Source organism: Engystomops pustulosus, chromosome 2 (assembly GCF_040894005.1).
Source record: "Engystomops pustulosus chromosome 2, aEngPut4.maternal, whole genome shotgun sequence".
NCBI lineage: Eukaryota > Metazoa > Chordata > Amphibia > Anura > Leptodactylidae > Engystomops > Engystomops pustulosus.
Genome location: NC_092412.1, coordinates 196,664,872 through 196,683,590, shown reverse-complemented (window position 1 = coordinate 196,683,590; position 18,719 = coordinate 196,664,872). Strand labels below are relative to the sequence as shown.

General features: G+C 37.9%; 1 protein-coding gene across 1 annotated transcript in view; it reads left to right on the top strand.

Moving 5' to 3' along the window:
• The window catches only part of CCDC80 (coiled-coil domain containing 80), a 70,352-nt gene that overhangs the window by 13,307 nt on the left and 38,326 nt on the right, over positions 1-18,719 (top strand). Inside the window, exons 4-5 of the mRNA XM_072137752.1 lie at positions 11,275-11,411; positions 14,205-14,356. Of these exons, the coding sequence (XP_071993853.1) occupies positions 11,275-11,411; positions 14,205-14,356 (289 nt within the window). The remainder of the gene's footprint in view (positions 1-11,274; positions 11,412-14,204; positions 14,357-18,719) is intronic.

The window sequence follows — 18,719 nt, the reverse complement described above, 5'->3', positions numbered from 1 at the left end:
ATCCTCCAAAGATTTGTGAATTTATTTCAATACATCCTTTTGGAGGGAAATCAGATATTTATTATAAATAAAATACTCAAAGCTATTGTATGTACAAAGAGTTCACCATAGCAGCAGAGAGTTCCATAGTCTCATTGCTCTTACAGTAAATATTCCCTGTCTATGTTGATGGAAGAATCACCTCTCCTGTAGGCGTAGAGGATGCCCCCTTGTACTGGTCACAGGCCTAGGTATGAAAAATCTTTGGAGAGATCCTTGTTAACGCAGTCCCCTACTTAAGAACACTCGACTTACAGATGACACCTAGTTACAAACGGACCTCTGGATATTGGTAATTTACTGTACTTTAACCCCAGGCTACAGTAAACAGCTTTAACAGTTATCAAAAGGGTCTGCAATTAAACTTTATTGTTAAACCTGGTTCTGATGACAACCCAACATTTTTAAAATCCAGAGACCAAAAAAATGTATTTAAATTATAAAATACACAGTTCCGCCTTACATACAAATTCAACTTAAGAACAAACCTATACAACCTATCCTTTTCTGTTTATTCAGGTATTTGTACATTGTAATGAGGTCTTCCCTCAGTCATCTTTTTTTCTAGTGAATGAATAACCACAAGTTTAGCAATTTTATTCTAGTCCCCCCCATTCCCTATTCTACCTCAAAATAGAAGAAAACTTTTACATATTTATGTGTACTTATTTTCAACTTCTGTTTGTGATTAGTGCTGGTGCTTTTCATCATGAAGGAGTGCCACAAGATGTTCCACATTAGGCGTGGTGCATGCAGTGCTCTTATGTCAGATGTAGTCACTGCATGACAGATGGAAAAGCCTTTACCCATTTCACACTTTCGTTTTCATGTTCTGTGCATGTTTCTGACGTGCAGAATTCACACTGCACTCTGACCCATTTTATTCAATGGGCTTTGTCAGACTTGCAATTTTTGTTCACGAACACACAATTTGTCTTTTTAACCCACATTAAAGTGTTTGCGTGGGTTTCCTCCGGGTCCTCCTGTTTCCTCCCACACTCCAAAACATACTGGTACGTTGTTTAGATTGTGAGCCCCTTGTGGACAGGGATCAATTTTCCATGCTTTGTGCTGGGTAATCTGTAGATGCTATATAAATAAAGAATTATTATTATTATTATTATCTCTGCATGAGCTACTTTCTCAAGACATGTGAAACACATCATACAAGTATATGTTGACGCATCAAAATCGCATTGCACTATGAGACCCATGCAAGAGCTTTTTTAATGGATGGGTTGTGATGTGAAAAAAGGCCAGAAGTGGCATGTGGGTACCAATTGAAGAATCATGTGATTTGAAACAGGCACATGAAAAATGCAAAAACACTAATGACTCTTAGCAAAAACTGACCAAAAATTTCCGTTTTTTTCACGCATTGCACTCTGACATGATCTGCAATGCAAGTGTGAAAAAGGCCTTCAAGTCACCAGGTACAGACTGCAAGTTTGAGATTAGCCAGGAAAGACAAAGTAACATCACCAGGGAAAGCTTAAATAAACTGCTCGAAAATTAAAAAGGCAATTTGAGCAAACTTGTAACCAAGCAGATGCTGTAAAGTGAGCAGCTGTGTCAACACAAATCAGTAATAATCCCATGTATAAATGACATGGAAAGGTATGCAAAGAAAGCATGACAATATAAAGTGTATGAGTAGACATTTGCAGGGACAGCTAACATGGAAAACTTTTCTTCCAACTTTAAAAGTAAAAGAGAGAACAGCTGGGAGCAATTAACTAGTGGGACAGAATCCGCGAGGTTCAGCAAAGCTATAACCAGGAAAATACTATTGTATATGCACAGCTACAGTGCTACTCAGACTTTTCTAATGCACATCAACTTTGTTCACTAACGCTACCTAGTTTTATGTATTGAAAATAAAAACTATTACATTAAGTCACAACAATATTTCTTGGAAAAACCTGAAAGACAATAATACCTGCTAATCCCACTGAACAGCCTGTACTCTGAATAGGTTGGTAGAGAGCATGCAGATTGACTGCACACACTCTTACTTCTCTCTTAAAGGGAACCTGTCAGCAGACATTGACCTAATAATCCACTACTAGTGTATTGCCAAGCAGCTGAACAACTTCCAGGTCAAGTTTCATTAATCTTTTGATAAACTTTGAATTGTGATGTAAAATGGTTGTATAAAGTCAAGGAGGCGGAGAGCTTAACACTGAAGTCAAGCTTTCCCTACTTCAAAACAACCCCTTCAACTCCTATAATTGATGGTCCTGCATCCACAGACATCAATAACCAGGTCTCCTCAAGTCTGGTGCATGATATCCATCACAGCGTGGGAGGCATTCTGAGGTGAAGAGATTTTGACTACAGAGCTAAACTCTCCACCTCCATGACTTTATACAACCATTTTACATCTCACTTCAAACAAAAACAAACTAGTATTGGTTTATTAGGTGAATTTCTGATGACAGGTTCCCTTTAAACACATGTATAAATGGGAAGGAATTGTATAGAATGAGGCCTGTTTCCTTGAAATGTTTGTACACTCACCGGACAGGTACACCTGTCCAACTGCTCGTTAACACTTAATTTCTAATCAGCCAATCACATGGCAGCAACTCAGTGCATTTAGGCATGTAGACATGGTCAAGACAATCTCCTGCAGTTCAAACCAAGCATCAGTATGGGGAAGAAAGGTGATTTGAGTGCCTTTGAACGTGGCATGGTTGTTGGTGCCAGAAGGGCTGGTCTGAGTATTTCAGAAACTGCTGATTTACTGGGATTTTCACACAAATGGGTAGATTTAAGAGGGCATATAGACCAATTTTCTGGTGTACCTAAAATTATTACAATTATACTTTGCAATACATTTGAAATGCACACGAACACTGGTTAATAATTAGTCGGTTGATGGTTGAAAGTGATGATTATACACTCACCGGCCACTTTATTAGGTACACAATGCTAGTAACGGGTTGGACCCTCTTTTGCCTTCAGAACTGCCTCAGTTCTTAGTGGCATAGATTCAACAAGGTGCTGGAAGCATTCATCAGAGATTTTGGTCCATATTGACATGATGGCATCACACAGTTGCCGCAGATTTGTTGGCTGCACATCCATGATGCGAATCTCCCATTCCACCACATCCCAAAGATGCTCTATTGGATTGAGATCTGGTGACTGTGGAGGCCATTTGAGTACAGTGAACTCATTGTCATGTTCAAGAAACCAGTCTGAGATGATTCCAGCTTTATGACATGGCGCATTATCCTGCTGAAAGTAGCCATCAGATGTTGGGTACATTGTGGTCATAAAGGGATGGACACGGTCAGCAACAATACTCAGGTAGGCAACGATGCTCAATTGGTACCAAGGGGCCCAAAGAGTGCCAAGAAAATATTCCCCACACCATGACACCACCACTGTTGATACAAGGCAGGATGGATCTATGCTTTCATGTTGTTGACGCCAAATTCTGACCCTACCATCTGAATGTCGCAGCAGAAATCGAGACTCATCAGACCAGGCAACGTTTTTCCAATCTTCTACTGTCCAATTTCGATGAGCAAATTGTAGCCTCAGTTTCCTGTTCTTAGCTGAAAGGAGTGGCACCCGGTGTGGTCTTTTGCTGCTGTAGCCCATCTGCCTCAAAGTTCGACGTACTGTGCGTTCAGAGATTTGAGTCACTGTTGCCTTTCTATCAGCTCGAACCAGTCTGCCCATTCTCCTCTGACCTCTGGCATCAACAAGGCATTTCCGCCCACAGAACTGCCGCTCACTGGATGTTTTTTCTTTTTCGGACCATTCTCTGTAAACCCTAGAGATGGTTGTGCGTGAAAATCCCAGTAGATCAGCAGTTTCTGAAATACTCAGACCAGCCCTTCTGGCACCAACAACCATGCCACGTTCAATGGCACTCAAATCACCTTACTGATGCTCGGTTTGAACTGCAGGAGATTGTCTTTACCATGTCTACATGCCTAAATGCACTGAGTTGCCGCCATGTGATTGGCTGATTAGAAATTAAGTGTTAACGAGCAGTTGGACAGGTGTACCTAATAAAGTGGCCGGTGAGTGTATGTCCTGATTGCAAATCTATTTTAGCCCTCAAGCACAGAAAAGGGATTAAGGTTAGAGCCATTCACCCTCTGGACATCCTCAGGCAAGAAAACATGATGTAGACATATTATTGTGCCTGCTGGCCACATAGCACTGGGGAAGGCTAGAGAAGTGAGAATTAGATTATTGGCCCAGATCTATTGGCTGCGCCAGTTTTCTGTCGGGCTTTGCACTGCAAAGAAGGCATGTGGAGCTTGTACATGTTTTTCACGCTTTATTTTATTGCAGCAAATTGGTAAGATTAAAACTTCCTTTTATTGCTCATTATTGTACACTCTTCACCCCATCTTGACAGAAAAAAATAGAAATGTAGATATTTTTGCTAATTTATTAAACAACTAAAACTGAAATATCACATTTTGAGCTAGTCCAGCCATGAGTCTTCTTGGGATTTGGGGATTCACACCTGGATTTGGGGACCTCTTCCTTGTGGTGAACCTTCATCCCTGTCTGAGATCCAGAGCACTCTGGGTAAGGTTTTCATCCAGGATATCTCTGTACTTGACCACATTCATCTTTCCTTCAATTACAACCAGTTGTCCTGTCCCTGCAGCTGAAAAACACCCCCATAGTATGATGTTGCCACCACCATGTTTCACTGTTGGGTTTATATTTGGCAGGTCATGAGCAGCGCCTGGATTTCTCCACACATAATTTACATCAAAAAGTTCCATCTTCATCTCATTAGACCAGAGAATCTTATTTCTCATAGACTGGGAGTTTATGTGTGTTTTTGCAAACTGTATACAGACTTCCATATGTTTTGCACCAAGGAGAGGCTTCCATCAGCACACTCTGCCATTAAGCCCCAACTGGTGGAGGCTGCAGCGATAGTTGACTTTGTGGAACTTTCACCCATCTTCCTACTTCCTCTCTGTAGTTCAGCCACAGTGATCTTGGGGTTGTTCTTTATCTTTCTCACCAAGGCTCTTCTCCCACAATTGCTTGGTTGGACAGCCAGGTTGAGGAAGAGTTGTGGTCGTCCCAAACTTCTTCCATTTGAATATTATGTAGGCCACTGTGCTCTTAATTACCTTGAGTGCTGCATAAATTCTTTTGTAACTTTGGTTAGATCTGTGCCTTGCCACAATTGTGTCTCTGAGCTCCTTGGGCAGTTCCTTAGACCTCAGTACTTTTGTGCCTTTCCTAATCAAGTCAAATCAGTTTAATTAAACACAGCTGGACTGCAATGAAGAAGTAGAACCATCTCAAGGATGATCAGAAGGAGATGGACAGCATGTGAGTTAAATATGTATGTAACAGCAAGGGGTTTTAATACTTATGACCATGTGATATTTCTATTTCCTTGTTTAATAAATTAGCAAAAATATGTGTACATTAATGGGATTGGACCAATTTGATGCAATGAAACAAAGAGGGAAAATTTAAAGGGGTCTGAATACTTTTTATACCAACTGTATTTATAAAGTGTCTGCGCCAGTTTTGTGCTGTGGTTTATCTGTGTCCGACAAAAAAGAAAAACTGTGCACCTAAAGGGGTGTGGTAGTGGTTAGTCAGTATTTGCGACATGTTAACAGAATTGTCCCGCACACTGTATGATGCAGGTGCACCAAAAATAAAGTGGTAATAGCAATAGTTATTCAATGATTGAAGACCGTGCGCCACTGTTCAATATTCAGCGCACCCTGCACGTAGTGTAGTTTGCCTCACTTTTGTTAAATCTGGGCCTTTATCTTTTTTTTATAGGAATAAGGGAGTGAAAGGCCAGAGAGGCCTTATACAATTGGAATGCCACAAAAGGGGGCATTATAAAAAGGGTGGGGCACATTGTGGGGGACCACAAAAAGATAACATAAAGCATTGTAATATAACATCTGCAGACCACAAGGTTAGTTCAAGCCTGCCCTGATCTGTTCTGCAGCTACATACATATCAGATTTCTTTAATTTCCCTATTTGTCAGCTTAACCTCAAACTTCAGAAAACACTGGAGGTCACATCACTAACTCCAAGGCAAATACGCATCATTCATTTGTAATTAACAGTACTATATCCTATATTTTCTATAGTCTTTCATAGGATTTTCTGTAGGTTGGATATGTAAATGATAAGTTGGATTTTAGGTTCATATCAAGAAACCAATGTGCATTTTTACATCTTAGATCTAAAAGTAATATTCTATGGGCTATATAAACAAGATTTCATAATACCTCAACCACCTGGCACAGTATGTCAGTACCAAACCTCCAACCATTTCTGTATAACTTCTTCACATCCCAAAATAGTCATGAATATGTGTTCTATGTTTACCTGTGAACACTGCTGGTTTTGTTTTAGCGTTCTAGCTGGATACCAGTAAGCCCCTAATTTATGGTTGTGAACAAACAGAGAGATGTGTGAAGTGTTTATTCCGGAGAAATTACATTTCTGCTGATTTCGTCAATAATTATAGCAGTCCCGTTATACATCTCAATGTATCTCTTTATAGCTATAGCTGTTTGACAAAATATATTTTGTTCAAGGAAATAAAATGATTCAATGGTTTCCACAGGAGACATCTCTAAAGCTGTGGTATACATTACATCTCCCTCATCATTTGCTATATCTATCATTGAAAAGGTTCAACCACAGACAAAAGGTGCAACATAAATATGTAACCACTGGGTGTCTGTGTGCTGGAATCACCAGAAAATATGTTCCAAGGACTTTCTAGATATGTTTTAAAGAAAGATTATCAAACATAGGTACGATGGGAGAGTAGACCAGTAGGGGTCCCGCTGGTAGGACAATGAGTGATCTTACATTTTTCACCTATCCACAGAATACCGTAGATAAAAAACACATATTTGGTAGCCTTTAAGATACACTTTTGACATAGCGAAATGTGCATTTATGGCTTCTCTTCCGATGTGCTTTATAGTAGGCCAGCTAAGTAGTCCATATCTTATATTTGTTTCTCATAATGCTGACATCTATTACAGCACTAAAAGCATAGATGCTCCTCATATTGCCACTAAGGCTCATACAGGGTTTGTTTTTTTGGTTGAATCTTGGGAGTGATTGAGGGAATCAGTTATTATGTGCCAGATTCTGTGCTAACCAGAGGATCCTAAGGTGACAGGTGCCTTTTAAGAAAATACTGTTTGTCTAACATTCCTGGTAAAAAGCAGACAATTTATCATGTCACATGCTGATTTTGATCAATTTATCAAAATGTTCATTATTCCATGGGTTTTGTACATTTTTAAAACGTATGTGCACATAAGAGGTACAAAAGTATTTGATGTTTTAGGCTGAGTCTCAGTGACTAAGGACTCTTTCTCAGCCCAAAACACCTAAGTAACTTTTTGTACCACATATGCGCATATGGACACTGGAGCATATTTCTTTGTCTTCCTTGGAATATACTTACCTGGTGAGGCCCAGTCCTTCTCTCTATGCTGTTTAACCATTCCTCTTTCACAACTAAACTATAGGGAGCTGAAAACCTGGCTTTACATTTATTATTTTGGCAATTATGGCACTTTAATTTGTCCACCATGTTGTAGGCTGCTTGTTCACTGTTTGACAATACACTACATGGGGGAGTCACTTACAAAAACTGTTGAAAACCAGAAATTGGATCACTCCTCACCAGGTCTGAGGTTGTATAACATTAATAACTTATACTTCTCAATACAGGCGGTCCCCTACTTAAGAACACCCGACTTACAGACGACTCCTAGTTACAAAGGAACCTCTGGGTGTTGGTAATTTACCGTACTTTATCCTTAGGCCACAATAAACAGTTATCACAGGTGTCTGCAATGAAGCTTTATTGTTAATCTTGGTTCTGATGACAACAAAACATTTTTAAAATCCAATTGTAACAGAAACCAAAAATTTTTTGACTGGGGTTACAATTATAAAGTACACAGTTCCGACTTACATACAAATTTAACTTAAGGACAAACCTACATAACCGATCTTGTATGTAAACTGGGGACTACCTGTATAGTTGTTATTGTTCTTCTTATGTTGCCTTGGAGCAGGAAATTATCTTATTATATTACATGTTCCTTCTTGTTCTGAAGATTTTTCTTCCTGAACTTTGAAAAGCAAATGTTTGATATCTGAACTTGCATAAATTGCATGCCATGAGTATCACCCTAGAGACCAAACCGTTCTCTTGATTCATGTACTTTTACCCCATTCAGTAGATTAAATTACACTCATTTTATGTATCCCCTGGTGAGTTGTTTCAAAGAGACAAAACCAACATAAACCTTATTAAATTACCGTACAAGGATATGAAATGCATTAAAACGCACAACATGTTTCTACTGATTTGTGTTCCCTGTAGTCTATAGGAATAGATATATATGTAACGGTATGAGATCACTGTCATGGTGTTTGCCACGTCTTATCACTAAATCCCAATGACTGTACATTCTGAGCCCCTTTTTATGATATGAATGGAAACTATGCATCAGCAACCAAGGATGACTGTGCAACAGTGTATGAGAATGTGTCTCTAGGGGAAACCCCAGAAGATGATGGGAAGTTTGATGAGTAATGCCTCAGACAATGACCTCATAGTCTCATATGTTTCTTGAGTCATTTAAATAAAGCATGGCTGATGTGAGCTTTTGATGTCTACCTCAAATCTGCTTCCTTATATAATCACATATAATGTATATCAGGGATTATAAAAATGTACCAGCAGTGAGGTACCAATTGCTCCCTCTTGCAGTGCAGAATCTGCAACAGAAATTAAAACCATATCAGGCAGAAAGTTATAGGAAATGTCTATTTTTTTCAAACAACAGAACAGATTTTAATGTGTCAAATGTGAATATTTATACACTTTTTGTTATGCTTAAAAAAAATTAAGAGGAATAAAGAAAAAAACAATAAAAAAAAAAAAAAAAAAAAACAACAGAACAGATTTATTATCAAGCAGGTATCTTGCTCCACTGTTTTGAAGTAGGTTAATATGATGGTTTACATAACTTGGTAAATGTGGTTTCACTTTGGCGAGGGTTTTAAAGTATGGAGTAGATTAGTTAATGTTTTGATGGACAGACTTAATCTCCAATTGATTGGAGCAGTCCCCTAAAAGTTTTTAGTTACCATTCAGGGCTGGTTTTAGTTTGGGCTGGATCTGCTTATTTTCTGTGAAAATACTTTGTTTACTGCTGTTGCTTTTCTTCTGACATCTCTGATTTTCTGATCTTGGTTGTACCTTTCGGTAGAACCTCTGATTAACCCTTTTTGGACTCTGATTCTGTCCTGTATATGCTATCTTCCTTGGAACCTAGACCCCTGACCACACTTTCTGTGTTATCTGTTTGTGAGTTTTGTTTTGTGTCCGCAATGTGGCTAAGGGAGGAACCGTCTTTGTGGTTGTCCCATGTCACCTAAGGATACGTGAGGCAGATGACAGTTTGGGGGGGGGGGCTCAGTTTAGGGCTCACTGTCTTCCCCCCCTGCCCCCCTAACCATCATTACACTGCCACAGTCAGGTGTTGGCCAATAGTAAACAAGAAAAGGGGAAGGTAACTGCACTAAACTACACTAAAGGTGTTTAAATAGCAAGATCACCGGAGCTTTTGTTCCATTACAGGTGGATCAGAGAGGTGAATTTGTATTAACATTTTACTACCTTTGCTCAAATAACCCCTCAAAAGCATTAACCTTTGCTGAAAATGCTCTTTAAATAATATATTATATTTGTTAATAAAGTCAGATTGTCAAAACTTGCTACATTGTGAAATACATTAGCCTAGCCTAAAATTCTGCCGTGTATGCACTGTTGAGCACTCCTATTCCTGCTTGGATCATTACCCTCTCTATAAGATAAGCAGGAAATATGTCTTATGAGATGCATGGGGCAATACTGGAAGAAGAGGGGAGTGATTTAGTAAGAAATCATTCATTACAATGATTCATAACAAACTACGTATTAGCATATGGATTAAAATAGGAATAACTTGGAAATGGCATAATGAGCAGAAATAATAAAAGGTATGTTGGAAATCCCAGAGCAATTCTTTACAACATGCAGCAAGCAGATTGTAGTACTTGGTGGAGTCAGAAGTCTCCCTTTAGAAGTGTAACAGGATAGTAACAGATGTCTTCATTACATAAAGGCTCTGAATGTTATTAAAAACATCAATAATAGCTATAAATCGGGTCATACAACTACAACTTTGAAGTAGTCATTATTGTATCAGAAACAAGATTCATTTTAGGATAGTTTAATAGTTTGGTCAGCCAGTATAATCCTGGGATAGGCAAAGCCATGGAATTGTCTGTGTATTTCAATATGTTTCATTAAAGGGGTATTCTCGCCTGGGCATTCACATTCAGTTTAATTAAACTTCCATATCTATAAATTTCTTCAATTAGATGTTATTAAAAAAAAATTTCCCATGTGAAGATAATTTCCCATAAATGTAGTGATATAGTCCCTTAGAAACAAGACCGTGTCCTTGGATACAGCCACCTCTGCTGGAGGGATTTCACAAAGAAACAAAAGGTTTTTGTATATGAAATGGCCGGGAATTACTGCAGGTCCCACAGCCGTCCATGGTAATGATTGCTGAAGCCAGGTGGTCAGGCAGAGCTCAACAGCCCATGTCTGGCCACTGCTGCTTAAATGTGAGGTGGTTGTATCCAAGGAAGCCATTTCGTTTCTAAGGGACAACATAGCAACATTTATGAGAAATCATCTTCTCACAGGAACATTTTTTTAATTAACATTCAATTGAAGAAATGTTTACATATGGAAAATAAATTTAATTAAATGTGAATGCCCAGATGGGAATACCCCTTTAAGTGATCTTTTTAATTTGAAGAAAAAACATTTTAAAAATATTTTACAGGCGGTTCCCTACTTAAGGACACACAATTTACAGACGACCCCTAGTTACAGATTGACCTTCTGCCCATTGTGACCTTTGGTGAAGCTCTCTCGATTCATTACTATAGTCCCAGACTGCAATGATCTGCTTTATTGATAATTCTTGGTCCCATTACAGCAAAAAATGTTGAAAATCCAATTGTTACTGGGACAAAAACTATTTTTTCTGGAGCTACAATTCTAAAATATACAATTCCAATCTACATACAAATTCAACTTCAGAACAAATCAAAAGAACCGATTTTGTATGTAACTTGGGACTGTCTGTATTTGTTGTTGTAGATAATGAAAAACCAATGAAGGTAATTGGAGATGATGAGTTATTGGACCGTGAGCTAATAACAGAACTAAGGAAAGAGTATGGCATGACCTACAATGATTTCTTCATGGTACTTACGGATTTAGATATGAGAGTTAAGGTAAGTGGCAATCGTATGTTATAAGCAATACTTATAATGTTACTTTATTATTAGGTAATTAATCATTGCATAATTATTTTTGTAAGCAGTATTAGCAGTTGTGGTATATTCACAGAAATTTGTGTGACTGAAAAAGCCATTTAACATACAAGTACAAATTTGTTTGTAGAACTTTTCATAAAAGTTCTTTTTGCAAAAGAATTGCAAGTGTGAATATATTGTTATATTTCATCCAATGGACATTCATTTTCAATACATATAAAAATACTGCAGCTTTAGGAATGTTTTAACTTAACATGTTTAATTTCATAGATGGCATACCAACTCTGTAATAAAATACGTTCTGTTTAAAATTCCTCAGTGAGCAAAGATAAAAACCCACTGGTGGGTAACGGAAAGTTCTTGTCAAAGGGCCAAAACGGCTACTTATTTATAAGCTCAAACAAGCAAATCACAATGAAGGGTATGCCATATAGTCTAATAAAAAGCTTCAATAATATACTTTTGTCTAGAAATATCAAGTCGACCTAGGGCCCCTTTCACACACACGTATACTCGCCAAGGCCGGAATCCAGGTGTAGCATATGGCTAACTGAAGAAGAGGATGGGGTCCTGTAAACGACTCCACTTAATGTAAAGGTGCAGGTTGCTAGTGACTATAAGGGAACCTGTCATTGGCCTAATAAACCACTACCAGAATATTGTCAGGCAGCATAACACCATCTAGTTTTTGTTTCTTTCATGATATCCTGGTATCTGGTATCCTCCAGAAAATCCTCTTTGATGTGAGCTGTAAATGGTTGTATATTGTCAAGGAGGAGGAGAGATCAACACTGAAGTCAAGATGGGGAGCTCTGAATACCTACCCCTTTATCATAGAAATCATATACTGTATATCTAGGTGTGATGTCTCTGGATGATCAATTACCATCAATTACAGTAATGGGGGTTTTCTCAGGAAGAGAGAACTTGACTTCAGTATCAAAATCACCACCTCCTTGACTTTATACAGCCGACTTACATCTTACTTCATGAAAGAAATATGATCTGAAAGGTTTGGCAGCTGCTTGACAACATACTGGTAGTGGTTTATTAGGTCAATTGCTTCTGACTTCTAACTCTTACTGCTCATTTCTGTTGGTTTTGTGACTACCTGTAGAGCTGCTCATCTATTGCAAGCATGAGGAGTTGACTAACTAGGGTGTGGCTTTTGGACTTTTGGTTGGCTCCTCTCTGGCAAACCACAGCTGAAAAGAGCATGGTTAAAACAGGCTTGGTGGAGAGAACTCCTGGATACAAGGCCGTAGGGAATATTGACCACGGCCTTGTTTCCAGGAGTTCTTTTAATGGGTATGTGCAATTAGCTTCTGTATGATTGTACATACTTGGCATAACTAAAACATTGACATTGTGTTGCATTTATTCCTTTTATGAGATATCAATAAGTTCATTTCTAGTAATGTTTATCCATTAAAGAGTTTACATGCACTATGCACTTATATATTTTGAATTATACTCTTTGGTAATACTTAGGTCAGATGGCAATATAGTCTTGTTCTATTCTTGACATTTTTAACTATAACTGTTATGTATTTTAATGTGATTTCTTAATAAAGTATTGATTTGTTGGACCTGAATACTCTTGATGTTGTTTGGTTTTGTATCTCTATGTAAAAAGTTGGTCATTATGGATTTATAGGAGGGACACTTGTGTATCAGCCATCCTACACATGGTATATGTCTGTAAAAATTGGTTCAGTGATATTGCTATGAGATTGTGTGTGCTAGCAAAGTGCTTGGATGATCAGGGTGCAGGTTTATCTATACTTTCTGAACATTCTACTAGTATCTGACACAAAGAAAAAGAGAGATGAGGCAGATCAGATATGAGAGATGATAAGATCTATGAGTTGGATATAACACACAATGACACTCCAGCTCTGCAATATATCTGCTATTTCTCAGCTATTCAGCTATTGCATACAGTCAGCTCTGCTATAACTCCATCCCCTGCTGTAAAGATCTTATCTGAAGCTTAAAGAGAAAGTCTTCTCACACTGCTGCTTGCCGGCAGGAAGGGTCTGTGAGTGTCTGTGTGTAAGCTCCTATTGGAACGTATGTTGGGAGGGGCTGGAGGCAGAAAGACACTGCAGCATGCAGACAGAAGAAGCTATTCGTAAGAAGAATCTTCCATGCCCGACCATAGTCAGAAGATTAACGGTCGGATTCTAGGTAGAAATTTATTACACCAGGACTAATTGAGACAGGATGGAATTATATCTGTAAAATGCTATATTTTTGTTAATAACAGTGAATTAGAGAATGTGTTATTTTGTTAACCTGAGTATATTTAAGAATCTTGGCTTTATAGGAATACTCCTTTAAGCACACGGTTGTGCACATTCAACCTTACAGGCAGTGATGCTCAGCATGCTGCTGCCATTCAAACCCAGCAACCAGTCAACTATCAGCTTTGCTTTCTTGGATTCTTTTAAGCAAACTTTTTACCCAATATTTCTATGGACACTGTGACAATATACAGTAATGTATGACCTGTATAAATAAGTACTGTGGGTGTAGATAAGGGCTGTTTTTGGAAAGTAAAATAGTTTTTGACAAGACTCTCTGACTGTGGCTGGACCTTGATAAAAACTCTACTCTGTGGGTGATACCACTAAACTTTACAGCTCCTCAGTGTCGAACAAAATGTTATATTTTATCTGAATTGTCTAAATGAAATAAAATTGCTGATTTATATGTTTATGTTTTCATTTGCTTTGCTTCATCACACAGCAATATTATGAAGTGCCTATTGCCATGAAGTCAGTGTTTGATATTGTTGATACATTCCAATCCAGAATTAAGGAGATGGAAAAGCAGAAAAGAGATGGGATTACATGTAAAAGGGAAGACAAGACAAGGTCATTGGAAAGTTTCCTTTCAAGGTAAGCATCTCCAAAAGAGATGAGAATATTGTAGATTCCATTCCTAATGTATTTTCAATTCTACTGAATAAAATGTATTTATCCACCAATACATCAACATCTGCAAAGAGTTTGTATGTTCTCTCCGTGTTAGCATGGGTTTCTGCCGGGTCCTCCGGTTTCCTTCCACACTCCAAAACATACTGGTCGGTTGATTAGATTGTGAGCCCCATTGGGGACAGGGACCAATTTGGCAAGCTCTGTATAGCACTGCATAATCTGTGTGTGCTATATAATAGAGAATGATTATTATTATTACATCCTTATAAAAGAAAAATTAAACAAAATTATTCACCTAAAGACAACATTTATCTATCTACATAATATATGTGCTATTCAGATAAACGCTATTTTGCTACATTATAGACAACCAATTAGTAGCCCAACAGAGCACCTTTTTAGTTAATTTGAACTGCTGGTGGTTATTAAAACATCTACATTGCTCTACTCTATAATATAATTTATGCCACAACTGATATACCAAGTACTTTTTAAATAAACATATAGCACCACAAATGTATCATACATGTACTTTATTTCATGATTAAAATATCTATGGCCATCAAGACCTAAAATCACCCATGGATTGTGGTCCTACATGATGATCTCACAACAGTGCAAACAATTTACCATGATATAGTAGTAATGTTTTACAACAAGTACAAGTATTTAACACAACAGATACTGTAAACAGTAACACAACAGATACTGTAATCAGTAACACAATATAATGCCCATTAGTTTCTAATTTATAATCTACCAATATATCCACAAGTATCAGGGGCGTAACTACAGCAGTATCAATAGTATCAGGGGTCCCCAGCATCTGGGATATTGAGTGTGTATATGCTCTATGTATATAAGTATATACATGTGTGTATATATGAGTGTATGAATCTGTGTGTTTGTAATTCACATGTGTATATTATTATGTATATTTTCCCACACAAAATATTTACCAACCTGAAAGTTGCATGTAATAATGCAATAATCGTCCAAGAATATATCTCCAAAACCACAATGTATATATGAAAATTTGTATAGAAAAATTACATTTTCAATTCACCAAAAAATATTCTGTTGAATTGTCTAACTATATGAACCTGAACTGCTTATACATAATAGCTTTTTAATATAATGTGAAATCATGACTCTACAGTGAGCAGGAAAAGTCTAATGGAATTGTAATTGTAAAATGTATTTCCTTATTCCCTACTTCCCAAGTTATATATAGTAAAACACAGTACCAACTGAAGGATGGTAGGAAACGCTGTCCCAAATCATTAGGAATAGCGCTGTGTATACCTGAAAGTATAGCTTACAGTTGATATATTTCCTCTCACAAACTGCACCTGACAGTGAAGAATTACAAAGTCATATCCATTTGTACAGGGTTTTTTTTTACTTCAAAAAGAAGATAATCCACTTAAACATTCTCTGACTTTTCTTAATCCAATGCTCAAATTGATCCGGATGGGAACATATTCATGTAAAAGCTAACATGTGTCTTCCCTTTAAATACTAATACTCACATATGTTGCAAGTTTGCCACCCACAAGAAATAGGAAAAGGAACATCTGATCACCATTCCTTTTTGGAACCTCCCAATAAATGGGAGGTTTAATTTCTGCAGGAAGAGGTCTTTGAGAGGTTTGGTAATGTTATAAATGCAATAAAGCTGGAGGAAGGAAGTCCCGACTACCACTAATCTATAAAATATGTACATGAAAGTTCTAAGATTCATGACATTAGTCCATTGCCTGGACCAAAGATGATAAAATTAATGAACCCCAGTATATTAGTACACAATATTGTATGATAGTTTAAATCTTAGGTCCCATTATAGATATATACAGGATGTCACATACATCTACAACACTTTACTACAAGAATTTTGTTCAGGATGACTTTTTAGCATTCCTATCAATAATAATTGTGATAAAAAGTTTGGGTAGATGATGTTTTTGAAGGTGTTGTCCCACTAAAGAAAGAAGAGGGGATAACTGTCTAATCAAAACAAATGTCTGAACAAAATGCTCCTGGGGCCCCATGGGAACGAAGCAATGTTGTAAACACTTGACAGTTCCTCTATTCATTTCTATGAGACTGCTGAAGATAGGGGTCCTCTTTGTAACTGCCTGTATCCCACTGTGTACCCAAACCCACTGTCATGTCACCAAACTATCACTGCCTGTCGCTGAAAAGCATTGCCAGGCATGGCAGCTGAAGCTCTAGTCACATGACCCTTCAACTCGCTTAACTGTTCAATAAGGGCCACTCTAATAGGTAATGTGACAGGCTACAGAATGTCTACTCACATGACCTTCCATTAGCATCAATGACTTGGACTGTACAAGCTGCAGTCTTTCCAGGTGGCAATAAGAGTTTCCAACCCCCTAAGACCATTTTCTTCCCTTATTTGACCATGTTATGTGAGTTATTTATGTGAAGGACATTGTGGAGTTAATTTACTATTAATTTGAAGCACACAGAATTAAATTATTAATGGTATGTGCTTAGTAGCACCCATAAGTAATCCCATCATGCCCCTCACATTTACAAAGTGTTATACAAGACCTGTTTATAAAGGGATAAATACTCTCCTCTCCAGATGTGCCCTTTTACAAAGCCTATGGCTGGTCTTAGTGGTCACTTCTGAATAAATGCAATGTGACCACTGAGGTCAGCTACAGGTAATTTTTTCCCCTTAAATGCAGGTTATTACAATCATGGAGATCCCAGGTTTATATAGTTTTTGCAAATATAAAATTCTTTTGAAAAATGTCTCCTAGTCACTATATTCTGAGAGCAGCAAAAGAGGCATTTTCTTGCAGGATGAACTGACACGTACATTTATGCGATAATGATGCCATTGTTTGTAGAACTGAATATTTCATAATCCAACACAGGTAAAAAATACTCAAAAATGGTACAGAGGAGTGTAACTGGCCCATGATCATTGGTCGCGCAGAGTCCTATGTCGCGGGCTGACCTCACATAAGGGACATGATTTCCTACATCATATCAATGTATGATGCAGGGAATCCCTGCTTCCACCCCAATAGCACTGGTTCTGTAATTAATTACAATGCCTGTGCTGCTGGGATAGCAGGGATTTCCAACATTATAGATTGACATGATGCAAGGAGCCCAGTTCCCTGCAGCGTGCTAAGCCTGGAACACAGGACTCTAAAAAATCAGTGATCACAGGCTGATCAAGTTGTGTGTGAAAATGCCCTTAAAACAAAGTGACACCCAAAGAACTAGCACACAGCCATGGGTAGGCATACAATTTACCAAGGTGTCCATAATATGCATGTAAGCTTCAGAATAAACACCTTACAATGTTTTTGATATATATATATCTTTGCAATCATTTAGAACCTGTATTCACATTTGCGCATTTTTTCATGCATTCCATGCATAATGGGGCACATTTACTAAGGGTCCGCACGGCACATTTCTGTCGGGTTTCCTGACTATTTCTGATTTGCGTCGCATTTAAAAGGGGCTTTTGGCGCACGCGATTGGATTTTGGCGGAATCGCGCCAACTGTCATGCAACACAAATCGGGGAGCGTGGCCGTCAGACAACCCAACTGGTTTGGACTATGCACGGGATTTAAAATTCAAATTGTGTCGCAAGACATGCACTGTCGCAAGAAGGTGAACTCCGGCGGACCTCAACGGGGAAGCGTCACATGCAGAATCGCGCCGAACTTCAACCTCGTCGGACAGTCCGGATCGGAGATCGCGACAGGACCGGGTATGTAAATGTGCCCCATTGTATCACTTTTTAATGGAATTATTGATTCATATTAATTTGTATCATGATATGTACATAAAGTTTTATATGACTTATTTTTTACACACTTAAAATATGCACCTTATGAGTTTCAGCATGTATTTCCCATGTCTGCAGGTGTATTTCTGGTCTCTCAGTATATATAGTAATGCAATCTTACAAACCCAACTATGTTTCCAAAAATTCAAATGTGCACATACCCTTATATTTCCTATTATTATGATAATCATATGAATCAAACATAAGTGAAAGTAATTCTGACAAATAAAGCCAAATTTTATTAAATTAATTTAAAACACTGAAAAATGCCTGTTTTTAACATAATCATTTGCCATTGGGTCATAAACAGGAATTACAATTCACATCTGTAGTTCAATTTTTTTTTTCAGTTCTGGGTTTTAGTTCCAAATGAAGCATAAATTCAGTCATCTCTACTGAAAAAGTGCCAGTCCGCCACTTTATATAAATTCTGTTTTCAATCACAACACAATCATCTTCTTAGAAACAAATCACTGTGTTT